Source organism: Siphateles boraxobius, unplaced genomic scaffold, assembly GCF_051911475.1.
Source record: "Siphateles boraxobius isolate OS27281-9 unplaced genomic scaffold, OSU_SipBor_1 22, whole genome shotgun sequence".
NCBI classification, from domain to species: domain Eukaryota; kingdom Metazoa; phylum Chordata; class Actinopteri; order Cypriniformes; family Leuciscidae; genus Siphateles; species Siphateles boraxobius.
The window spans coordinates 25,534,577-25,561,832 of record NW_027508833.1 but is presented as its reverse complement, the minus strand read 5'-3'; the positions used below and the strand labels follow the sequence as shown (position 1 = coordinate 25,561,832).

Here is a 27,256-nt window from a genome sequence, read left to right as displayed (position 1 = left end):
CATAAGTGAAATTAATGAATGAGGTTTTGAGATTAAATTTTTTTTTTTTACCAGTATATTAGGAGTTACTGTGTGTTTTATAATCAGTACTTTGTGCTTTTTTCGAAGTAACAATTGACACTTTACTTAAAGAAATAGTTGACTTCAAAAAGGGAAAATTCTGTCATCATTACTCACCCTCAAGTTGTTTCAAACCTGTATGAATTTCTTTCTTCTGCTGAACACAAAGGAAGATATTTTGAAGAATGTCGGTAACCAGACAGTTAATGACATTGACTTCCATAGTAGGAAAAAAAATACTATGGAAGCTAATAAGGATACATCAACTGTTTGTTTACCGATATTCTTCAAAATATCTTCCTTCATGTTCAGCAGAAGAAACTTGATGACAGAATTTTTATTTTAAAGTGAAGTAATCCTTTAATTTGCTTTTCTAATGCAAAACAAACACAAACTTCTAACTTTCCATAAAAAGTAACTATGTTGTATATATACTTTTTAAGGTGATATAGAATAATATAACATGCTACATTTAAAAGTAAAAAATGTCCTAAATTCTGCTCTTTACAATAGAAACGGTCTTTTTTTTCTACTTTGTTTTGCAAATAATTTTAATCTATTTGTTTCCTCCTCCCAGGTCTATATAGCAAGAAACAAGATGCAAAACATTCAGACGATAGAGATGCAGCTACCTGTCCTGCGAGAGAGTTTCCACTCCTCTCCCTTCAGAGAGAGAGTGAAAGAACGGAGGAAGAGCAGCCTGACAAATCTTATCAGAAGACAACAGCAACAGTTATTACGCCAACAACAACAATCAGAATCGCATCAAAAGCAGCAGCTGTCCCCAACCTCACAGCACCACACTGGACATGCTCAGTTGGTCCGCTCCTCCAGCAGCCCGGCGGAGCAAATAGATGTTAAAGAGATTGGGAGGCAGGGGGAGCTGTCTCTCAGACAGTCCTCAGCTACAGCGTCACAGCCAGCATCATCACGGCAGCTGCTCTCGGCGGTGAAGAGAGAGAGAGAGGGATTAGGAAAGGAGGGGGAGAAAGTGCAAGGGAGCGTGGAGAGGGATATAGGAGAGAAGAGGGAGCAGCAGAGAGAACGAGAAAGTCAGTCTGAGCACACACATTCCCAGCATGGCCTGATTGCTAAAGGTGTTCGCCTTCTGAGGAACATGGGAAACCAGGAGGCCAAGCAAAAGAAGCCTACCATCACAACTGGAGTGGAAGGTGCTGGGAATTGGGCAAGCACTGAGGACCGAGACCATGAGCATCTCAAGAAGATTAAGAAAAGTAAATTACCGAGCGAGTCTGGCAAGAAGAAATCCAAATCGGAGGGCTCGAAAAGTTTTGTATTTTCCAACATCCGTATCCGCAAGGGCCTATCCCGGAAAGTGTTGTCCAAAGAGGATGTACTGGATGGTGGGATTAGGATTAAGAGCGTGGATGCCAATGACAGCAGCAATGGAGGAATATCAGTTGATGAGCTGGAGGGTCTCACTCCAGACAATAAGCAACTCGTATCAGAAAGCAGGCAGTCGAGCCTGGACATGACTGAAGATGATGTTAAGAGAGAGACTGAGGGATCGGGGTCAGATACAGACCTCTATAGCTACCACTCAGCCACTGAGTCTCAGGATCTGCTGTTGGATATTCAGAGGACCATCAGACAACAGCAGCAAATAGAGGGAGTTGCTGAGGGGCAAAACTGTAGCGATGCGGTCAGGGAAGGACAAGTAGGGTCCGAAGGCCAGGTCACTCCGTGTCTTACTAGTAGTAGCTTTGCTTGTATGGGTGAACCAGAGAAGGTAGGAGGAGTATCTGCTTCTGACAGTAAAGAACAAGCTTTTAAATGCAGTAGGGATAAAGTAGGAGGAGTGATTACGACGTTAAAGGTTGAGCAAGGTGGCGAAGTGACTGATATTGCAAATAAAGCTGTACACTTGACCAATTTGGCCAATGACTATAGCATTCAGGAAACCTTTACTGCGACAAGTAGTGTCCAGGATATCTTAGCTGTTACCAGATCAACCAGTAACAACAGCATTCAGAATACTACAGAAACATCCACCTCCTACGAAAGCGCTGATGAGATCTTGGAGTGTTCATCTTTATCATCTCCTCTTGAAGAGTGCCATTATGGTAGCAATAGCCTGACCCAAAGCCTAGAAGTTGGTCTCAATGCAAATAATCAGACCAGCTCAACATCCAAAATCAGCCGGGTCATTTTCATACCACAGAAGAGCATTAGTAGTGTAGAGCTGAACGTAGAGGGTGATGGTGGTGTAGAGCGAGGGTGTTCCAACCAACAAAGAAGGAAAAGCGGTGCCGCGGCTATCACACAGTGGGCATCCGAAAACTTTTTAGGCTCAGGGTCACGACCACGTAGAACTTCCAGTGCAAACCTTGGGGTTAAACCTTATCCCACGATACACACTTCTTACGTTAAAACAACCACCAGACAGCTCACTTCACCCATAATATCTCCTTCCCCTAGCCCTATGTGTCCTCGCAGGGTTGTCTTAGAGTTAGGCTCAGGTCAAGGGTCATCCAGAGCAGGGAGCTGGAGAGCACGGAGACAGCGGTCCTGTAGCATTGCCGGTCCGGTGGGTTGCCATGATGAATGGTGTGAATCCATACATGTTCAATCAGAGCTTATTGAGAGTGGCCTCCAGACCGTCAGTTTGAGGTACACACCCTCCGCCTTTCCAGATGTGTTTTCAGGTGAGTCAGTCTGTGTTATGAGTTCACACTCAAAGTTCAAAGAGACCTGATTTTAATTGTAGAATACATTACATGAAACTTGCCCAGAATTTGCCCCAAAGCTGCCCATCATACACTACACAACTGTTTGTAAAAATGGTCAACTCTAACAGAGTCGACTGTTTTCACAGACAATTACATATTGTATGATAGGCACAGACTCCTTATATTTTAGCTTTAGACTCTGATTTTATCTTGAGGACATCAAACATGCTTGATATTTTAAGCTGACTTTCAAACATTCATTAGTACACATCTCCTAGAAATCAGGAGAATGTTTCTGTATAAGTTTGTTGTGTACAGAATGACTTAAAAGCTAGGTAGGGTATGATCCTCAGTCATAGTGCATGATGCAGTTCTTCTCCATAACCATTTACAAAGTTCCCTAGTGTTTTAAAATCTGTTCAGTGTTTCACATACATGTATTGTATATTACAATACATTTAATGCACAGTGTTTAAATGTAGTGTGTTTCAGGCCAGATGCTGTTTAAATTGTGATTTTTTTCAAGTGAGATCCATGTTCCTTGATCAATTGGTCCTGGAACAGCATTCATATCAACCAGTCCGATTTTATGGTTAGGTTTAGGGCTGGGTTTGGGTCTTGAATTCATATGAACATTATAATTATCCTCTGATTTTAGGTGTAGGATTTGGGTCAGGGTTGATAGGGTTAGAGAAAGGATTTGTACTATGTTTGTTTGACAGGAATGTTGTGAAAGATGATGTTGGAATATATTTTCACAACACATTCGAGGTAAAAATGTTGTCACAGACATTTCGTGAGCTTAGAATTATAGGGTTCTATCTCCACTTTTGGTCAAAATTGAGTTTTTGACATAATCTTATCCATTAGGTGTTTATTAATGCCTGTGTGGTGTTATTTTTGTAAAAAGAAAAAAAAATTTTGCTAGTTATTAATAAATTAGAAAGGTTCCATCTCACAAAACAGCAGGGATGTAAAAACTTTGATGCTCAATATCTCAGAACTACCCTAAACGGAGATAGAACTGTTTAATTCTAAGCTCACGATTTGTGTTTTCAAATCAGCGATTCTCTGAACTATTAATGTGTATAATCCCATGTCATAGGAGAAGACAATATAACAGTTAGTTGCCTGGGCATGATATAAATCTCGTTTTCTTTTTCTGTACTTTATTCTGGTTCATTCCCCTCAATGCTCAGTGAGCTGTCAAAAAACATAAAACATGGCTCTCAAATATGTATGCTACACACACACACAATCCCACAGAAACACACACAGACACACATTAGCTGCTGGCTAGGAAAGCTCTGGCTTCTGCCTCATTGAGTCAGAGTGCCACAGGAAGTTACTTAAATACACACTTGTACGAAAGCACACACACACTGTTTTTAAGTGTTTTAGGGCATAGAGACTGCTCACTACAAACCATTCATGAAGGTTACACCAGGACAGATCAGATACAAAGGAACAGAAAAAGATTTCTAAAAAATGAACACTTCAAAGGGGGCATTTTTCATTTTTTGCTTGTTCACTTCCTGTCTAGATACAAAGCTAGCATCCATATCTGAATGTGTTTACAAAGCCTTGAAGAAATTGAAGCATCAAATGCTAATTGAGCCAAAGGCTACATGTCTTTAAAACTCAAAAGCACAATTGTGCACAATCTGAATATTATGCTGAATCTGCTGTTTACAAGAGTAAATATAATGTTTCATAAACTGATTTGAACATTTTTATTCTCATTAAAATGTTGTCATATTCATTAAATGCTATACATAAATTCATGTTTAAACAGACTCATATATTTATTTTTACAACGATAGTTTTGCATGATGTTTTATAGTGCACTCAACACTTGCTGCTGATTGCCTCAAATAAAACTTGAAGTTTTTAACCTTAATTTGATTGATCAAATTTAAGTTAATTATTATTTTAAAGCATTATCAGGCTGCTAACTTTTAAGCCTATTTTTTTCAATGTTTATAGGTCAACTAACACAAATCTGAGACATCCGAATTTAGTTCATCCACAAATTTGCTCAATAGACGATACATGATGATTTTATAATATATGAACCCCCAAACACACAATTTTTTTTTCTTTCTTTCCTTCTTTTTTTTTTTGCTGCTTATTGAAGTTGCACAAAATCAGCCTCTCTAACAGTGTGTGATATGCGACTCCAGGATGAACTATTGAATTTGTGTCCATCTGATATATTAGAGAGAGGTAGTGTAGTTCTGTGCTTGGGGTGGAGAAATATTCCTTTTAGGAACATGCACACACACATGCTTCAGTTCACCAAATAAAATGGCACAATTTCTGCTTTATTTGTTTGTCTGACTCAAAGCGTCAGACACCTCTAGTCAGGGACAGAGGGATTTTTTTATTTTTTATTCAATGAGCAGTCTATAACAGAAGAAATGAACTTGATAAGAAAAAAACTCAAGAACTTGTAGATGCAGTATTTTCACCTTCTATATTACTTTCAATATGAATCTCCTCTATTTCACACAGGTCGTTCTCTGTTGGAGAGGTGTTTGGTACAGTGGGGTTGTTCTGAAGATGACACACAGGACGCTGAGAGATTCTGTTCCCGTATTCTGGCTATGGGGTTTCTACAGCCCTTCAGTGACTGCATCAGGGAACTGCCGACAGGAAATTATGTCACAGATAAGCCCAATTTCAATGTATGACCATCCAATTCTTGTCTCTTGCTTTATAAGGACACTCTTCCACATTTTATCATGCAAATTTCACAAAAGCATCCTTATTATTGTTTTTTCTTAAAGCATCTGAGATGTATTCTGCCATTCTTTGCTTGCAATGACATCAGTCGTGGGATCTCTATACATACATCCCTCAATATTTCTATTATGAAACATAAACCACATTTAAATGCAGTTTTCAAGTGCTGAAGTGACTTAAATGCATGTGTAGAAAGTGGTGGAGTGTCTTGTGCATTTTTCTTGCTGCCAGTAGTGCAAGTGAGGCATGGACTGATATGAATTCACACTGGTCCATTTGACCCACTTGAAGTGATATTTAATGTATAATTTATTCCAAAACACCTTTTTTTTTTTACAGTGTACCAGATGTCTTTTCAGGCCAATGTGTTGTCCACTTGTTTATGTTGACCTATTATAAAAAAAAATTATGTTACATTGGTTTAAGTTTAGATTTAAAAAATAAATGAGAACATTTAGATTATGCCGTATTTAAATGAAAGGGACAGTTTACCCAAAAATGAAAATTCTGTCATTATTTACTCACCCTTATGTAGTTCCAAACCTGTATGAGTTTCTTTCTTCTGTTGAACTAAACAAATATATATATTTGAAGAATGCTGGTAACCAGTTGACCAGTAGCCATTGACTTCAATAGTAGGGGGAAAAAAATACTATGGAAGTCAATGGCTTCTGTCAACTGTCTGGTTACCAATATTCTGTAAAATATCTTCTTTTGTGTTCAGCAGAAGAAAGAAATTCATACATGTTGGGTGAGTAAGTTATGACACAATTTTACTTTTTGGGTGAGCTACCCTTGTACCCTTCCTGATTTTAATGATGAATTTGACTAAATATATATTAACACAATGTTCAAAACTGAATCCATACGTCGTTCAGCACAGGTTTTGTCTGAGCTCAGTACTGAATTGCATTAGCAAGAAGCAGAAAAGCTGTTGATGAGTGTTACTAAAAATGTGCCAGATTTCACACATCTTATACCACTTCGTTGAACAACCCACAGAGTTGATTCTGCCTGAACAGATGTGAGAAGAGCAGGGTAACTTTGTGCCATTGTTTGAGACAGAGAAAGAGAGGCACATCATGTATATATTATCTTATGCATGAGAAAATAGTGTGATTTTTTTTTCTTTTATCCTGCTACGTTACACAAGGCATGTTGAGATTCTCAGTTGAATGTTGTAATACAGTACTGTATGTGAGAGTAATATACTAGAACATTGAAGCAATGTTGTCATGTTTCTTTGCTCGGCCACCCCATGTGACCTGAATAGAACGAATCTCTCTCTTTACTCTTTTGCTTCGCCAGTCAAAGCAGATTTGTGTCTGAACAGATTAACATTTAACACCGCTTCTGCGACTTGCACTTCCCCCTTTCTATTTCACCACACACATACAGTATACACACCTCCTAACCCGCTTTAGCAGTATGAACACATCTGCATGCATAAGCCATCTGACCAGGTTACATAAGATGGGTCACATGCCCTCTGTTGCTGCTCCATCTTTTTATTCATCTCTCTATATAGCAAACATATTCATTATCCATTTATCATCTATCCAGCTGCCTATTTGTGTATTTTTATACCTATATTCCTCAATATTTTGCTTTCACCTATCTAAATGCAGTGGAATCTCTTTAGTTACAGTAGGTTTTTGAGCAAAAACAATATCTTATGCTTCGGTGTTTGACTCAAGCTATTCAGCCTACTCAGGCTGGCAGCCAAATAAACCTTTATGTTTCTTAAGGACAGTGGAAATTAGACCTTTTCATTTTATTGTGTAAATGAGAATGTAAATGAGGAGATTCTGTATTAATAATCATCTACTAATGAAACATTCAATTCTCATTATGCATCATTCGCTAAATTTGAATTAAGTAAAAATATATTTCTGTTCCAAAGTATCATTTCAAGGACTCTTAAACACTTAAACACACTCCTCTGGTAATTAATTTAATCACCAGTTTTTATTGTGTTATACTTATCCTAGGGCAATGTTATTTCTCTGAATCTGTTCAGACAAGTGTTTCTCTTGAACCTTGTCCAATCGGGAGTCGTCATGTTTTAAATTCTCCCTTTCCATGTAATGGAACCCATTTCAATATTTTCTGTTCTGTTTCGTTCTGGCCTGTTGTACGCCTTTCCAATGTGGTGAGATACTGTACAGACACTCAAAAACTGAAAATATGTCCACTATTCGCATGCTGTTCCAAATTCATATGCCTTTATTTCTTCTGTGGAACACAAAACGTCCCGGGTTACGTATGTAACCCTAGTTTCCCGAAGGGACAGACACTGCGTGAAATCGCAGCGGGAACGCCCCCAGCGTAACGCGCATGAAGCATGAATGAAATCAGTCAATGGAGAGATGGAGCGTCACAGCAAGTGACGTCATTGACCAGGAAGCTATACATATCCCCTGAATACACAACCTGCCAGCTTCTAATATTACTGAAGCAAGCGACCCAAGGGGATGCCGGGAGTATGGCAGGACACGCAGCGTCCGTCCCTTCGGGGAATTAGGGTTACATACGTTACCCGGGACGTTCCCCTTCAGGGACTACCGCTGCGTGAAATCGCAGTGGGAACGCAATACCCACATCCCCATACGACCAAATCCCCGTCGTGTGTCATTAGGAGACACAAACCGACGAGAGAACCTGAGCCCCGGGAGTGGAGCTAAGATCAAGGGAATAAAATCTAACGAAAGTGTGCGGTGAGGACCAGCCTGCCGCATCACAAACGTCCTAAAGAGAAGCTCCTGAAAGATGAGCTGTAGAGGCAGCCATACTCCTGGTGGAATGAGCCCTTACAGCCAAAGGTGAAGGCTGATGGGCCGAACCGTAAGCAAGCGAGATGGCCTCAACCACCCACTTGCTCATCCTTTGCTTAGATGCAGGACACCCTTTCTTAGGTGACCCAAAACAGACAAACAGTTGTTCCGATCTCCTCCACAGGGCAGCTCTGTGGACATAACCATCTAAAGCCCTAACGGGGCACAGCAAATTAAGTTTCTTCTGGTCTGACGTCAGAAAAGGCGGAGGACAGAAAGCCTGCAGAACTATAGGTCTAACAAAAGTAGTTGGCACCTTAGGAACATAACCTGGTCTCGGACAGAGAAAGGCCTTAACCATACCAGGAGCAAATTCCAGGCACGAGGGAGCCTCCGAAAGTGCTTGAATATCTCCAATTCTTTTTAGATATGAGATAGCGAGAAGAAGGATAGTCTTTAGTGTAAGAAACTTTTCCGAAACGTCCTCGATGGGCTCGAAAGGAGCTAGGGAGAGACCTTCTAAGACGATGGCCAGATCCCAAGCTGGTACCCTCTTGCGAACTGCAGGCCTCAGCCTCAAGGCACCACGAAGGAAGCGAGTTATAAGTGGGTGTCTCCCGAGAGAACCTCCGCTCGAAGGGCTGTGGTAAGCAGCTAAGGCCGCCACATACACCTTCAGTGTGGAGTGGGATAACCCTGTGGAGAGACGGTCCTGCAGGAAATCCAGCACTGTACCAACCGGGCAGTTAACTGGGTCCTGCTGGCGCTCTCCACACCAGTGGAGTTTCCACCTAGCGGCATATAACTTCCTCGTGTCGGAGAGCTCTGGATTGGAGGATGGTCTCAACGACCTCAGTTGAGAGACCAGAATCTATGAGCTGGGCCCCCTCCGAGACCAAGCCCAAGCATCCATAGTTCTTGGCGGGGGTGAACAATCGACCCACTCACCTGAGAGAGTAGATCTAGTCCAAACCATACTCGGGCCGGCCAGAACGGGGCTATTAGCAGAAGACTGAGCCCGTCCCGGCGAACCCTCTCCAGAACTCCCGGGAGCAGAGCGATCGGGGGAAAAGCGTACAAACATGACCTCGGCCACAGATGTACCATCGCGTCCAACCCCAGTGGGACTGGCAGGCTGAGAGAGAACCACAGTGGACAGTGTGATGTCTCTCGGGAAGCAAATAGGTCTACCTCGGCACGACCGAAAAGTTCCCATAGGAGCTCCACCACCTCGGGGTGAAGACTCCATTCCCCGGGCCTCGGCCCCTGCCTCGACAGGATGCCTGCCCCCTGATAAGTAAAGAACATGGTGGCCCCTTAGGTCTGGGAGGAAATGTTTCAGTGCCTGAAACACTGCCAACATCTCTAGACAATTTATGTGCCATGATGGTCCTCCCACAGACCCTGAGCTGGGCGACCACTCGTGATCGCTCCCCACCCCGTGAGAGAGGCATCTGTCGTTAGCATAATGCGACGACAAGGAGCTCCCAACACAGGTCCTTGGGACAGAAACCGAGGATCTTTCCACATAACCAGGGCGCAATGACACCGTCGCGAACTCATGATCATGCGAAGCGGATTTCCCCTCGGGGAGAATCCCCTGGTTCTGAGCCACCACTGTAACGGCCTCATGTGCAGGAGGCCAAAAGGTATCACGTTGGACGCAGCTGCCATGAGACCTAACAGTCTTTGGAACTGTTTTACAGTGGATGAGTGGCCTAGCTTGACCTGATCTACTGCGGCAAGAATCGAAGCAACACGAGCAGGTGACAATCGTGCCTGCATCGTCGTCGAATCCCATACTACACCGAGAAAAGTGGTTCTCTGTAATGGAGAAAGAACACTCTTCTTGGCGTTGAGCCTCAACCCCAATCTCTTGATGTGAGCAAGAACAACATCTCGTTGCCGAACCGCCTGCTGTTCCGATTGAGCTAGAATTAACCAATCGTTTATATAGTTCAGAATACGGATGCCCTGCAGCCTGAGTGGAGCTATAGCTGCATCCATACACTTCGTGAACGTGCGGGTTGACAGTGCCAGGCCAAAAGGAAGAACCCGATATTGGTACGCTTCACCCCCGAAAGCGAACCTCAGGAACTTCCTGTGTTGAGGGAGGATAGACACATGGAAGTAAGCGTCCTTTAGATCTATTGTGACAAACCAGTTCTCGGATCTGATTTGTGACACGATCTGCTTGAGAGTGAGCATTTTGAATTTGAACTTCCCAACAGTGCGATTTAAGAGACGCAGATCTAGAATGGGACGCAGCCCTCCATCTTTTTTCGGAACGATGAAGTACCGGCTGTAATATCATAACTCCCTGCTGGCTGGAGGAACACGTTCTATAGCTTCTTTCTGCAGCAGAGTTTTTACCTCCTGTTCTAGTACCAGACCCTGCTCGGGCCCACCACAGTAGGCAGAACCCCTCTGAACCGAGGTGGGCGTGTTCTGAACTGAATAGCGTACCCGTTCTTGATAATATTCAGGACCCACTGAGAAACATTGGGAAGCATTTCCCATTCCGCCAGGAACTCTACTAAGGAAACCAGCCTCTCGAGGCTTGCCTCTGGATGAACATCCCGAGTGACAGACACAGCGCCCTGTAACATACTGGCAGGAAACAGCTGGTCTGAGCACTCCACAACCCTCCTCAGAGGGGGCGAGCGTCCCTCGGGAAATCGCTCGCCGAGTCTCTCTACACCCTGCATAGGCAGGGTTAGTAGAACAGACCCCTGAGGGCATTGAGAAAGAAAGGGCATTTTTTGCAATTTTTGTGCGGTGAACTCAAGTCTTTCCCGATGGGGACCACCCTCAGAGTCCTGACGTTCAGCCCATCAGGATTTTTTCGACGCGGCCTTCCTGGCGACAATGACTGTCCTCAGATCAGTCCTGCCCCGAGAAGGCCGCGCCGGAGAGCGCTCCGCCTCGTCCCTCCAGTCTCTCTGCGGGGGGGCACGAGACGCGACACTCTGCTTCTGCTGTGCTCTTTTGGAAGACGAACTCGGCGGCTGGGACTGCCCTCGTTCAGCAGCCCCAGTGACACGTACTTTTCGAGGAATAAACTTATGAAAGGCAGCCGCCTGTTTTTTCTCTTCCTGGAACCTCTCCGTGACAGAGTGAAGAGTGTCACCGAAGAGGCCCGCAGGCGAAACGGGAGCATTTAAAAGGAGAGTCTTGTCTTTTTCTTTCATAGAGGTCTGACTCAACCATAAGTGCCTTTCTGTGGCCACCATGGCTGCCATAGACCGACCGATAGATTTTGCGGTCTCTCTGGTGGCACGAAGAGTGAGATCAGCAGTCTGCCTGAGTTCGCTAATAATATCTGCAGAAATTTCTCCCCCCTCACACGCATCTTTCAGCAGGTAGGCCTGATAAGCCTGCATAATAGCCATCGTATGCAGACATGCAGCCACTTGCCCAGCCGCTGAGTAAGCCTTCCCCACCAGCACAGAGGTATTTTTTAGTGGTCTAGATGGAAGAGCCGGTGCTTTAAGTGAAGATGATGAAGCAGGAGAGAGATAGCTCGTGAGCGTCTCCTCTGCCTTCGGCATCTTCACATAACCAGCAGATTTAGCACCAAAAATGTTACCATAAGCATTGGACTGATTTGTGTAAATTCTACTTGAAACCGGTCTAACCCAGGTCTTTGAAACCTCAGCATGAAGGTCTGGGAAGAACGGTAAGCACCGGCGAGAAGGTTGAGGTGATGCAGACAGAAATCTATCATCTAGTTTGCTTTTATTTCTAGACTGCTGTCTATCAGCTGGCCACTCGATACTGAGCTTTCAACAGCCCGAGATAACACATCCATCAAACCTTCTTCATTTGGAGTATAATGTGACAAACTAGTTTCTACTGATGCAAAGCTTTCGACATCCAGCTCCTCAGAACTGATAATCTCAAATCAACATCATCATGTGCCTCCACCCGGGCAGAAGTAACCACCGCAGCGCGTGCTTCCAGAGCCGGGTGAGAGGCACTGGATCCCGCCGGAGAAAGCTGAGATAGACAAGCGCCGCCGCTCTGCCTCAACAGAAGCGGGACCCGAGCCTCGGGGAGCTCGCAGCATACCGTTCTCCTCGAAGACCGATCGCAATGCTCACAATCGACTCCCTCGAGAGCTGACAGGGCATGCTGCACTCCCAAACAAACCACACCTAGCTGAACAAAATAGCTTGGGATCTGGCCATCGTCTTAGAAGGTCTCTCCCTAGCTCCTTTCGAGCCCATCGAGGACGTTTCGGAAAAGTTTCTTACACTAAAGACTATCCTTCTTCTCGCTATCTCATATCTAAAAAGAATTGGAGATATTCAACCACACAAAGCTGAACTTTGACTGATAGTCTTTTCATTTTCGTCTGTGTCAGTGAAGAAAGTAAACATAGGCTCAACTGATGAGTTTTATGATTCATTTTATTAGATAAGTTAATTTACTCAAGGCTACCAGATCAGCATTGCCAATAGGAACCTTCTACAAGCTTTGGAATTTGAAAAGTAATTTTAAAGAATATAAATTATAGGCTACGTTTAACGCAGTTAGTGGGATTGGCAGACGTTCCCTTAGGCATGCGTTGCGGAAACGCTACAAAGCATTCTCAGGTATAAATATGCAGCATTAATGCACGGTGATTTTGAACGAATATTTAATGTCGATAATGGTTACATAATATTAAAACTAATCCTGCTATTGATATCTTTGTAAGACTACCGACCCTATAGAACAGTGGCAAGGGAAAACAATGTCTGACGAAATATCGAGCATTAAACTAACTTTACCGCGCTCAACCGCCGTGAGTGCATTTCACGCATTTATAATCACTCGCGTTCAGCGGGGAGGAAGGGAGGTTGGTTGGCCAGTCGGTCCATCTCGGGACCATCGAGATTCGTTGAGATTAATGAATCTATTTATTTAATAATTCATCTGAGGTGCCGAAACGCAGTTCCGGACCATTCCGGCCCACTTTAACCCCTGTATATATATATATATATATATATATATAGTGATAAACTCCTGACAGAACAGACAAACACAATCGAAGATTTCAGATACACACGACCAGAGCGCTGCTGAAGTAACAGAAGGTGGCGGCTTGTGTATTCAGGGGATATTTATAGCTTCCTGGTCAATGACGTCACTTGCTGTGACGCTCCATCTCTCCATTGACTGATTTCATTCATGCTTCAGACGCGTTACGCTGGGGGCGTTCCCGCTGCGATTTCATGCAGTGGTAGTCCCTGAAGGGGAACTGAAGGTTTGCAAAATGTTCATGCTGCTTTCTACAATATAATGAAAGCCGATGATGACCAGGGACTGTCAAGCTTTAAAAAGGACAAAACAGCACAATAAAAGCATAATTTAAATAGGCTATAAAACTTGTGCACTTTATTTCATGTCTTTTCAAGCCATACAGTAGCTTTGTGTGAGGAACAGTCTGAAATGTAGGATTAATTTAAGTCTTGTGTTTCATTGCATGAAAAAAAAACTGCTTGGACATTTAGACAGGTTTCAAAAGACATCCGTTTTGACTAAATTACAGAATCTTCATTTTTGGGTGAACTGTCCCTTTAACACACACTGCTGCTCAGTGACTGAAATAACTTAACAATAACCCTGTTGTGCTGGTAGATGGCAGAGCATGACTTAATACTGTGATTTCACTTGCTGTGATTTCAATAGGACAGCATAATGCCAGCATTAATGCCACTATTCACTCTAATGACTGTCTGACTGTTGTATACAGCCTAGACAGATTTTATCAACAAATTCACAGGTATGATGTAATAGATGCATGTTTCTATAGCCAACAGCCATTTCTGTCAGGACCACTATCGTCAAACACAATTGACAGTTAGCATACAGTTTGGATTGGCGGTATGGTTCTGTTCTGGGCAATAACTCCCTGCGCATCCATGGAGCCTAGCATGGATAAAAGTAGGGAGAGCAACAATAACCTTAGGGTAAACAGAACAAAATCATCATGAATGTATTGCAGATATCATTAAATCAATAATTTAATGTACAACATAATTTGAGAATTTAGTCTGATTCAGGGAGAATCAGAATACCAAATCCTGACTGACGAGAGGAGGAGCTGGGGATGGAGGAGGGTAATTCGCTCCTGAGAACGCGATAGCTGCTGATAATACTGAAAGAGCTTATATATATGGATACCGTAATAGGCATCGTATTCCTATAGGTAGACGTGTATCAGCTGAGAGTCAGCTGATGCGAGCTTGACTAACATGACCTGCCAACACTGATGCTACGCTTGATGTTTGTGTATCTGGTAGTGTTGTAGTATTCCAGACCGGTCTTGGACTTGTCTCGGTCTCAACCACATTTGAACTCGGAGTCTTGTCTCAGACTAAGAGGACTCAGGATTTTATTTCAAGACCAGTCAAGACCACAACTGCAGAGATGTCACTAAATTTCAGGTGCATTGTCTGATTTATTTGTTCACTTCATAATTAATGTTCCTGGAAGTAAAACTTCTTGCTTAAAACGCAATCAATAACTTATTTCTAATTGGTTTTCTTTTGTTTGTGTCAAAGATTTCACCGAAATGAATACAAATGCCCCCAAAAATTCAAGATATGATTGCAAAAAAGTAATTGTATGAGATCTTGTTTTTTATTTTATAACATATGCTATAATTAATAAATATCACAAAAGCAAGTGAGTGGTTTTCTCGAATATGAGCTTGACTGCAAACGTGAAATTGATTTTATACAATATGTTCAATAAAAAGACGTTAATATTAGGCTCTTTTCCTCAGCTATGAAAATAGTTCCAAACAAATCCATAGCAGAGCTGTTGTGCGTTTCTGAGCAACATACAGCGGTGTTTCATTACTGAATGAATCTGCTTCTTTGAATTAGGTTGAATAAATTATTCAGTGACTTACTCATTAAGTGACTTCCTGCCACCCACTGCCTGTTTTAGTTTCATATTTAAAAGTATCATTTTATTTTTCCATTATATTTGTATATTCAAACATTTTTTTAAACATTAATCTCAACATTATTTATGCAGTTGTAATTGTACAAATTTGGATGCACCCTCTGTGCCACCACTGCAGTGCAACAATTAATTTTCTCTATCTATCCATGTCTCTATTTACAGCATCTCTCTATCTATCTATCTTTCTATCTATATGTCTCTATGTCTCTATCTATCTATCTATCTATCTATCTATCTATCTATCTATCTATCTATCTATCTATCTATCTATCTATCTATCTATCTATCTCTCCATCCATCCATCCATCCATTATATTTCCTTAGAGAAAAAAATGCCTGTTTTAAAAACACAGTTTTTAAGCAAAGCAAATTTTACAATTTAGATATATTGTTTAAAATTAAGATTTTTTTAATGTATAATGCACTATGTATGTACACATTCTGTTTTGGGAGCATTTTATAAACACACATGCACACCAATAAATGTATTAACAAGTAAAATGTTTTTTTATAAAACTGTCAAGCCTGTTATACTTATACCCAGCTTGTAAGGTTTACCTTTAAATGGTGTAATCATGCAGTGCAACTCTGCGGCACGTCTTGATCGAATGACATGTTCACTGCATGCTTGTGCAACCCCCCCACTGATGTGAATGGACAGCCTTGAACAGCCTTTCAATTTGTATGTGTGAACATGCTGGCATGACAGCCAGACAAATGCCATGTTTTTTTCTGCTCTGTTCAGTGGTGGGGGTTTTTTTTCCAGCAGAGGTCGCCCTTCACACAGTGCTGCAACAGAATCATACCTTTTTCTTGCTGTCTAATCAGGAAAGCAGTCCCAGGAAAAGAAGGCTAATTTTAGATTCCTGTATGTTGTTTCCATTTCTTGCCATAATCAGCACTTTTAATGCCAGCTCTCTCATTCGTTTGCACATTTACAGAATGAGCAGCTGTATACCTGGGCTCCAGTGGGACAGAATGAAATCAGAACACCTGGGCGGCTCCAAACAATGTGGCCTCCGACCCCCACTTCTGTACAGGTGCGAGTATGTCTTCCAATATGGTTTTGTATGCCCAAAATGAGTATTGTGCGGTCATTATTCCCATTATTATTAATGTATATACATAATGTATATTAATGGGGTGGTAAAACACATTTTTTCAAAGGCTTGATTGTATTTGTGGGGTGCACTGTAACATGTGTTCATGCTTCGTTTTTAAAAAACGTCATTATTTTTCATATATTTTACCTTTATTCTACACTGCTCTGTCCCTCCTTGTAAAAAAGGTCTGATGGTTTCCAGGTTCTATGAAGCAAGTCCCTCAAAAATACGCAATGGGCTCAGATTGGTTAGCTGGCCCAGTGTGTTGTGATTCGCTAACCTCCTAGTGCATGTTTTCCGGAAACATCACGCCCCGTACCTTTACCGGTAGCCAGTTTGTGCTTTGGTGTATTATAAACAAGGTCGTCAATAAAACCAATCGGACCCAGAGAATGTTAGTGAAGATGATCGAGCAGAACCTTTTCAAGAACGGCTGTTAAACGACGTTTCAGAAAGGTTCGTTTTTTGTTGTCTCATAACCTTTTAGATACGCTGTTATTTAATTGTACTAATTAGTATAGTATTACAAAAAAATAAGCTTCATAAACAAGAATTTCATATAATCGTCCTAACAAATTATACTACAGTCCTCAAAGGGATTTTTTTTTTTGAGTAAAGACTGCGGATCTATTGTGACCGTTTCTGACTGTACTAACACGGTTACTATTAACCCAAAACAAACACTAAACTTTGGATTTACTACAGTAGCCAAATCAAATACAGAACCATGTTTAGCATGCCTGTAGATAAACAAGCGATAAACAATACATAAAAGCTCTAATCAAAGAATAATTTACACTAAATCCAAGTTCGCTGTTGAGATTTAAAAAAAGTTTGTAACGTTAGGTGTTTGTCGGATAACGTTAAGTATGAATGAGCATTTAACAAAACAGCAGAGGCAAACAGCGTTGTCATTTGTTTACTTCCTTGCTACAACGTACAATTAACAATACGAACTATTACAGGAAAACACATCGACGAAAAATAAATCATACTTACAGATTGTGGCCCGTAAACAACAGCTTCTGTTCTTAAAATTGGAACTGCTCCATCTTTTAGCACAAGCCGTTGTGCGAATTCTGCATTGAACTCGATCGCCAAGATTGTGGAAGCTTTCCTCCGTAAAATGTGCAGCACAGAGAGCGAGATTTGGGTAATAATTAACCATTGATCCCTAACTCCCGCGACCCTAGGAAGGCTGAACAAAGTGTACCTGCAATCCGGGCACTGATGAAAATAACAATGTTTCGACGACATTGCGGCAGCAACAACACTCCTATACCACAATAACTATATATATATAAGGGGGGCGAGGCCAATATAAAATGGCCTCGCCCCCCTTATTTTTTATTCTCGGAGGAGGGGTTTATTGGGGTTTGCTGACGTCAGCAACCCTGGAGGAATGTCGTGTAGTCCAAAACCGTCTGTTTGCTGTAGTCCTTAGCAATTGATTTCTTTAAAAGCAAATATCTCCGTTTGCTTTGAACTTTGAGCGCTGTAACTCTGCAGATGTTGTTTATGCTCAAACAGCAACATTACACACTAGCTAAAGTTAGAAAATGCAGATGTAGTTTATGCTCAAACAGCAACATTACACACTAACTAAAGTAGAAAAGTGAAATTGTAATTATTGAAATTGTAATTGTAATTATTGAAATTGTAATTATTACCACCCCTTTAATAATTACCATATTCAAATGCTAGGATATAATATTTTCAGTACAATACTTCGCTAAAATACGTCAAAGAAAGCCATGGCATTGCTATCTTACATCAAAAAATATATAGTTTTACCCATGGTACCATGTCCAAAGTTAATATCAAGCTGCTACTCTTACATATATGGTACACAAAACACCACCCCAGTACTTTTTATAAGGGTAACTAAAAACTCCAAAATTACCAGGGTAATGCCATGCTTTTTGGACATTTTGGTGGTACTGTTTTTTGGACATGTACTATGATCAAATATATTTGTATTATTTGAAGTACCTTGGAGTATCATGTAAAATCATGTATTAATATGGTAATTATTCAGTGACATGATAAATATCAACGTACCTTGGTATTTAATTCCATTACTGTACCATAGTAAATTTTTGCTAGAGCTATGTGTAATCAAACACACATTTGCTTTTGTCTATTGTCCGTGTATGTTAATGTGTGCAAACTCTTAAATAGTTTTAAATATTTCCCCAATAGGTTCAACACCCTCATGTTACTCATAATGTATTTTACAACTCACTTGCCATACGTGTCTTTAACGTTGCTATGAGACCTTCTGTAAACAGAATCTTAACAGCATCTTATCCTGATCTAAACATCTGTCCAACAGGCATACTGCCTGCCATTGCATTTTAAGATCCACCATGTTTGAGTTTTGAAATGATAAATGACCACTTGCATTCCAATGTTCAAAGCACACAAACGCAACACCTTATATTACAGTTTATACCTCATGTTTCTCCTCATGATTCAGAATGCAGATCTTTGGGGGGAATATGTATTTTTTAATTACATTAATTGTAATACTTAACATACTGTATATAATGCCCTGGTACACGTGACCATATCAAATTGCTCGAAGGAACTTCTCTGGCTACTAATGACTCTAGAATTGCTAAGGGGTTTGAAGGTCTGGAGCCAAAATTTACCAAAGCTCCCTGGCTGTGGGAAAAGGTTTTGTGAATGAAAGCATCTCCCCAAATCCATGTCAGTCTGACAGGGCCCAACCTGTAACCAGACTCCATATGTGTGATATGTTCTCCGTCCCCCCCAATCCTTCACACAGACTCACACAAACTCTTTGAAGCCGTTTGAAGCTGTGTAAAAGAAAGGCACAAACCCTTCCCTCCTCATTCCCAGAGACTCTGCGGCTCGCCTTTTAGGAGTCCTCAGAGACGACTTCTGGAGTCTAGACTTGCTGGACTTCCTTGACCCTCGCTGCCAGATTGTATGTGTGTCTCTGTATGTTGTGTGTGTTTATCACCATGTTTGTCTGTTCGCCAAGTGCATCCCTTGTGTGTTGTGTGCCGCTTTTTACACGCTGGCTGTGGTTGTTCATTCATTTCCCTGGGTTCACTCTCTTCCCTTCATCCAGGAAGCACTGCTACGTTTTCCATGATCAGCCAAAGTGCTTTTATTGACTTGTGGGATGCCACATGCGTGCCTGGTCTTTGCTATTTAGAAACACGGCTCCTTACTTACAAACACACACTCACTCATACCATTCCTCAAAAAAGTAGTCTTGGAAGAGAAACTAACATCCGCTAAAACAAGGCACTAACTCATGATTGTACGATCGCATGTGACAGGAGGTGTCTGTGTTTTTCATTCCATGCTGCTGTTTCTTTTTAAAGACGTGAAGTCTCTCTTTTCTGTATCCTGCTCTCCACAGGACGGATCCATGGGGCAATCTGGGATTGTTCCAGAAGGGTCTTCCGTTTCTATTCAGGAGCTAGAGCAAACAATTGAAGAATTACTTAAGAAAATATCAGATATGGAAAAAGACAATAATGTATTGGATGGCACAAAGTTTGGAACAAGGGATCAAGAAGTGGGTGATAATCAAACCATCAAACAGTCTAAAGTAAATGAACAAGGAGTTCTGCGCCACGTGAAAGCCATTCAGACCTCACCTGTCGAGGAAGCCTTTAAAATTCCAGTGCCTTTTTCAGACCAATCACAGACTACCAAATTAAGTGACAGCACCACTTCACCAATTGGACTGCCCTATTCCTGCAGCTGCCAAAGAAAACAGGAAATCAGTCCCCCTGCACCACCCCTACTTCCTGTTGTTTCAGGTGTATTGACACCTTCAGCACCAGATGTATCAATACCTCTACCTCCTCCACCTCCACTCCCAGGTATTGTTCCACCCCCTCCTCCGCCTCCACTTGTAGGTATGGTTCCGCCCCCTCCCCCACTCCCAGGAATGACTCCGCCCCCTCCACCACCTCCACTTCCTGGTATTGTTCCACTATCTCCACTTGTGGGCATGGCTCCACCCCCTCCTCCCCTCCCAGGTATGGCTCCACCCCCTCCACCTCCTGGCTTTGGACCTCCACCTCCCCCTCCTCCACCTGGTTTTGGGCCTCCACCTCCCCCTCCTCCACCTGGTTTTGGGCCCCCACCACCCTTTGGTCCCCCTCCACCCTTCATGGGGTTTGTGCCGCCCAGCATGGCTCAGGAGTCCGCCCCCCTTAAAGCTGTCATCGAGCCTCCAAGACCCATGAAACCACTCTACTGGACCCGGATTCAGCTTCATGCCAAAAAGTAAACTTATGCCTCATTGACTGAATGCTACATGAATTTGCAATATGTATTTTGAATGTTTGTGTTTTACCTTATTTACATTCAGCCAAGGTTTAATTATGACCACACATACAATAAGACAAACTGAATTTTTTTTTTCCTTCGAATAGGGATACCAAAAGTGCTCTGGTGTGGGAGAAGGTTCAAGAGCCATCTGTAGACTTTGACGAATTTGTGGAGAAGTTTGCCAAAAGCGCAGTTAAGGAAAAGAAGAAACCTATCTCAGATACCATAACTAAATCAAAGGCCAAACAGGTAAGAAGACTTTACTACACCCAAACTGATTGAAATCACTGGAGCCCAACAAATAGGCCATACCCTAGTGGACCTTAGTAGGCCCACTTCGTCTCAGGTCCCGGGGCAATATTCCCGGTTGTCTGCCCCTGAAGATAACTCTGCCCACACCTCACCACACACAAAACCATTAACAGTGATTTCACACGCACAGCTTATGAATCAGAGCCTTACAGACGTTCAATAAATGTTATAAGCTCTACTTAATGTTCCATCAACCAAAGTGTGACTGTGAGGCTCTTTGATAAGTTTTTTTCTGTTTACCATCAGAAACGTTCCAGGCATCGACCACATCTGAAGCTAATCTCTCTCTCTCTCTCTCTCTCTCTCTCTCTCTCTCTCTCTCTCTCTCTCTCTCTCTCTCTCTCTCTCTCTCTCTCTCTCTCTCTCTCTCTCTCTCTCTCTCTCTCTCTCTCTCTCTCTCTCTCTGGTAGTGGTGTGAAAATTAGTCACTAGTGAGAGTTTTGTGGGTCCTTCGTTTAGAGTCGAACAGATTTCTGAATATAACACACAGCTCTACAACAAGCACATAACAAACTGCATCACAAAAAAAAACTATTTTATTTAATTGTCCTGCAGCTGTGTTCGTCAACTATGAATTACGTACAGATATTTAGTGTTGTTATCATGAAGATAATTTCCAAATATATATATACCATCCTTAATAAAGAGTAAAGTGGTGCACTTTTGTGCATGTTTTTGTACAGGTACTATGGCACTACAGTGTTTTTCTTTGAAGTATCCTGTAGTGCCACTAAAATATGGTATATGAATAAGGTAATCATTCCCAAAATCATTGGTATTCCCATCCATACCATCTTTGTGCCAAGGTATCACCACTTTTTTATATAAATGTGGGTAAACAAGGTTTTTATTAACACATTTGAGAATACTCAGTGGTATGCCTACAAATAGGATAAATAACGATCTGGATGTTTAGTCATGTAAATATTGAGAAATTCATGAGACTTTTGAAAGTGTTCTGTTTGCTCTCTCTCTCTCTCTCTCTCTCTCTCTCTCTCTCTCTCTCTCTCTCTCTCTCTCTCTCTCTCTCTCTCTCTCTCTCTCTCTCTCTCTCTCTCTCTCTCTCTCTCTCTCTCTGTGGTCTGTAAGATCTGAGGAATGGTAGGGGGGGTCTGTATTGAGTTAAAACCCACAACCCTCAAACCACCAGCCAACCCAGCGACTCCAGTCAGCCTAGTGTGGTCATGCCACACTTTATATGTGTGTGTGTAAGAGAAAGAGAGAGTGGGTGTGTGTAGCATTGTTCACAGAAGAGTTGCTTTAGGCCTATGGTTACAGTTTGCTGATATCAGTCAAAATTACAGTGCTAATCTAATCAAATGCCCACCTTTTACATGAATTAGATATATCAATTAAAAACAGCTGCCCGAAGCTCCATTTGAGCCCACATTATCATGTTGATTTTATGAATCATATTCATTTTACGGCCCATTGCTTTGGCAGGAGTTATCTGGTTCTTTAGCTAGTAGTTACTGTACGACCACCGAACCTCCATCCTCCCTCGTACAGCGACATCCTCGGTTACCACCAAGACAGTGCTAAAGTATGGAATCAATTCTCATTGGTTGGTAAGCGTCTGGTTTTAGATCCAACTCATCACAGGCATGAGTGTGTTTCCCACATCATTAACGTAGCACACCACTCTGCAGTCGGGCTGTATTTAGTGGTCATGAGCCCCGTGGAGATAATGGGAGCCAGTGGCTTCCTGATGATCACACTGAGCCGCCATCACACACTTTCAAGTGTGGCCTGTACTAGAAGGTTTTCATGACTCCAAATTCTTTCCAACAATCAGAATTAATATGTTGTTAACGGACGGCAATGAAAGAAGACATGTTTACGATGGCACTCAATGTACACGTGTTAATGCACAGAAAAGCTAAAGCTACAGTGAACTAGAAGAAGGCAGAGCTCAGGGAATGTTTTCTCTTTCAAATAACACAGTGAAAATGTATACAGAGTATGTGAGGTATTCCATGCATCCATACACGCATCCACTTGTTTAGAAATGCCTGATTTGAAGTGTGAAAGTGTCAAAATCTAACTCGGTTTAATTGGACCAGACAGGTCTGTCATTTGCATAATTACTGTGGTGTTCTTTGACAGCGCCAGAAATGTGAGAAAGTAAAGTTCTTTTGATATATGTGGATGGTATGTATGAAAGAATGAGACAAGACCTCTCCATAATGCCATATGAGGAAACAGTCATAAATACTCATACTTTGGCTTTGTTTTTGGTTTCCTTTTTAGGCCAAAGTACCTCTCTATGCTATTAAATGTATGAGGACAGCCAGATGAAATACTGTGTTTATGTTTTTTATTTTATTTTTTGTAGTATAATGTGGCTGATGTTTTACTACAGTAATGAAATAATACCCTCTGTCCCTCTCAGGTTGTCAAGCTGCTGAATAACAAACGTTCTCAGGCAGTGGGGATTCTAATGTCCAGTCTTCATTTGGATATGAAAGATATCCAGAATGGTGAGCAACCCAAAGAAGTGTTCTTTGCACTTAGTATGCCCATTGTTAATGTTGTGTGTGTGTACTGTATATGCGCACACACTTGTTCTGCTGTTGACTACTTGTCATGTTTCTGAAAAAAGCAGTTATATATATATATATATATATATATATATATATATATATATATATATATATATATATTAGGTGTGTGTGTTTTTGGCTAAACCTCCTGAGATTGTGCTCAGCCTCCTGCCAGCATCTGACCTCTCTAAGGGGGGAAATATGGTGTCACGGCCAGTTAAGACGCATTGTTCGGTGATGTTTATACAGTTACTGATTGTGTTTGAAAGCTGGAAAGAGAGGTTTGGTTGCGTCTCAGGGTTCAAGAGTAGGTTGATACTGTAGATCTTAATGAACATGATGATTAGAGTTGCATCCTCTTTCTCATTCTGTTCTATTCTTTTACTGTAGTTACAGTTTTAATCTGTTTTTGCATAAACCCTCAATGTCCTATTTCTCTGCTTAAAATATGTCCAAATCTGTCTCTGGAGTCTTTTTCTCTCTAATTCGTCTCTTTATATCTCGCTTATTGATATCATCACTCTGTCTGCTAATTCATCCCCTTGAATGGACTATTAGGAAATAATGCAATTTTTTCTCATCACATGTTCGGGAATGTTAGTCCTGTCTCGCAATGCCCAGAGCAATCCAGAACTCTTGATTGTGGATTTTTATGTGGTGAACGAGTTTCTGAAATAGAGTACAAAGGGAAAAGGCCAAATACTTAGACAATTCATTAGTAAAAGAAGGAAAATGTTTTAGAAAGGTTGATTATTTCACACATATATCTTCAAACTGTCTACACTTATCTTTTGTTCCTTTTCTCATCCAGATGATGATCTGTGCATTTCTTCTTTGGATTAAATTAAATAGGATTACCTAGGAAAAGCAAAGAGACAGTTTTGAACTGTAATTATTATTAAATATGATATTAATTATATATTTTTTAGTTAATCTTTGTGCAGGTTACATCGATATGACAGTATGGTCACACACTGTGAAACTAGTCTTTTTGAGTTAGTCAATTCATTCTTTACTCAAACCATTCATTCGGGTCCACTGATTTATTCAGGAACGCCAATGTTGTTTGGATACGTTCAACGGTCAATTCTGCTTGATTTTGGAATCGGTGCAAAAATGGACCCATATGTGGTTACTTTTTAGTCCTGGATGGATAAATAGTGTATTCTTCAGCAACATAGTCTAAACAATGTTTTTTTTTTTTTTTAACAGGCGGCAGACAAGCTGAATTCTGTTTTCTTTCAGTAACATTTTTCTTCCCTCCAGTCTAATCCACTGTAACAACAACCCTTTTTTAAATTCTATTTTTCTTTCTTTGTTTTAATGAATAAGCAAGGCTGAATGCAGTTTTAAAAACCACATCAAATTATGTGAACGGATACCTAATATTTTACACACACACACACACACACACACACACACACACAACACACACACACACACACACACACACACACACACACACACACACACACACACACACACACACACACACATCCTTTAAACCGGCGGCATTTGAAGAAATTTTTACTGGTTCTTTTAGAATTTATGGGCACAGTCCCCATCTATTATGCAGCTCACTACCCACAATTCAGCACTGATCGAGTCTCATTGGGTCTCGCTGCAATTCCGCCCAATGCAGAGGCCAGTATGTTTGGCCAGAGTAGACCACCAAATAGAAACAAACAGTTTTTCTGAAAGAGCTATTTACCCAGAATCAATACATTCCTCAACATCACGCTTCACCACACTGACCTGGATCAGGCCCTTTGAGGAACTAGGAAAGAATGTCGTGAGTTGGTTTAATTGCAGAGTTTAAAGGTTCATTCAAAGTTATGAGGCATTTTTTTACAGTCAGTAGAAATGTCTGTCTCTCTTTTCTTTCATTATTCAATTAGCAGCCATCAAACAACATAAAAATAAAACTCTTCTCAAGATACACCGTTGTTAGTGAACCTAGACCTAATCTGGTGCAACTCCTCTGTGGATTTCCACTGAATCGCTCCCTTTGTGTCAACTTTCTTGTTTCCCTCAGCTGGTTTTCATAAGATCTCATGTTTGAGCCCTTCACAAGCTGAAAAACACACAGGCTACTCTTGCACCAACACACTTGGTGACAAGCCTTTGATTTCTCCCCATAACAGTCTCAGAGTTTCACAAGTCAGCTCGGTGTTTATGCGTATGTGAGATTGGATTCCTCAACGTGTGACGCCGACCCCCTCCAGACCTTTTGTTTGTTATGTTTCTTTAGTGACTCACACTCTTGTTCTGCAGTGCCGTCTGTTTGGGTCTTCTAAGCTTTCACAGGACATTGTTTTGTGGAAACATTCTGAATCATGGCAGCGATCACATAGAAAGCAACAAGAAAACATATGTGTATGATCATGTCCTTATATAAAATCCTTCTCTTCTCTTTGTTAGCCAAACATTGTACTTGTTTTATAGTTAGTGGCGTTTAGAGAGAGAAGGTGGTATGTGTCTGTACAGCTGAAGAATTGCAAACATGGTAGCATTCGCTCGACGTTTGGAAGATAGTAATTATGGAAGTTTGGCACGAACTGAACATTGTAAACCTGCTAAGTAAGAAACTGCTTTAAATGATTAGCTTATGAAATATGTAACAAGAACAGAAATGTAGAGTAGCATATCCAGAGGTATAGACCTGAGCTAGCATTGTTCACTTAAACAAGGCATTTATTCCAAGGTTGCTCCTGGGGGATTCATCATGTAATGGGTGTTATTTGGATAAGAACGTCAGCTATGTGATGAGCTGTATAACAGTAAAAGTGCACGAATTTCAGGTGATTACAGTCATTGTGGTGTAAAACGTATAATTGCGTTTATAGTTTCAGAAATGTGAGAATTGTTTCACAGATACTCCTTCTACAATTCCACGGAGCCTTTCTGGTTATATCCTAATTAAAGTCCCTCTAAATGGACCAAGATATTAGGCGCCAACCCCCTCCAGACGATTTGTATATCATACTCACTTGTTCTACGGTGCATACTATTTTATATATATCACATTTAATAATAATAGTATAATATTTAAATTTCTATTAATATTGACAAAGAAATGCTAAACACGTCTTAATTTAGCACAATTTATATAGCACAGTTTTATAAGAATAATAATTGTATTCTTTTTTGTGTGTGATGCCGACCCCCTACGATTTGTTTTCTTCCGTGACTCACTCACTTTTTCTGCCGCATATATTTCATATATTCTTTTATGTATATAATAAAAACAATATAAGTATTATCATTTCAATTAAAATTCTTATTTAATATTGACAAACACATAATAAACACATCTTACTTTAGCATAAATCTCTGTTTTATAATAATTTTAATTTTAGTTAGAATAATTGTATTATTTGTATTGTTGTTTGTGTCATGCCGACCCCCTCCGTACCATTTGTTTGTTTCATCAGTGACTCACACTATTTCATATATTTATTATATCACAAAATAATAATAACTATTAAAAATATGAAGTTAACTATAAACACATTAAACTATGAAATTCTTTAGTATCTCTAATGCAGGGACGATAACTGACCATACAGTTTGAAAGCTTTGTGCTGATCAATTTTTTTTCAGCTAATAAACTTTATAAAGCTTTCATATCCGATTCTTCCTCAGATTTTAAATCAAGACCACCACACTAAACTACTGCATCAGTGTTTGGGGGAAGCACAGACCACATCCCTGGACTTCAAGAGACAAATTCTTTGTTTGGAGACTTT

At 41.0% G+C, this 27,256-nt stretch overlaps 1 protein-coding gene across 1 annotated transcript in view; it reads left to right on the top strand.

Moving 5' to 3' along the window:
* Positions 1-574: 574 nt before the first annotated feature.
* The window catches only part of fmn2a (formin 2a), a 48,176-nt gene continuing 21,494 nt past the window's right edge, over positions 575-27,256 (top strand). The window contains exons 1-6 of the mRNA XM_077239286.1: positions 575-2,726; positions 5,265-5,437; positions 16,171-16,269; positions 19,730-20,607; positions 20,757-20,901; positions 23,357-23,444. Of these exons, the coding sequence (XP_077095401.1) occupies positions 659-2,726; positions 5,265-5,437; positions 16,171-16,269; positions 19,730-20,607; positions 20,757-20,901; positions 23,357-23,444 (3,451 nt within the window). The 5' untranslated portion in view covers positions 575-658. The remainder of the gene's footprint in view (positions 2,727-5,264; positions 5,438-16,170; positions 16,270-19,729; positions 20,608-20,756; positions 20,902-23,356; positions 23,445-27,256) is intronic.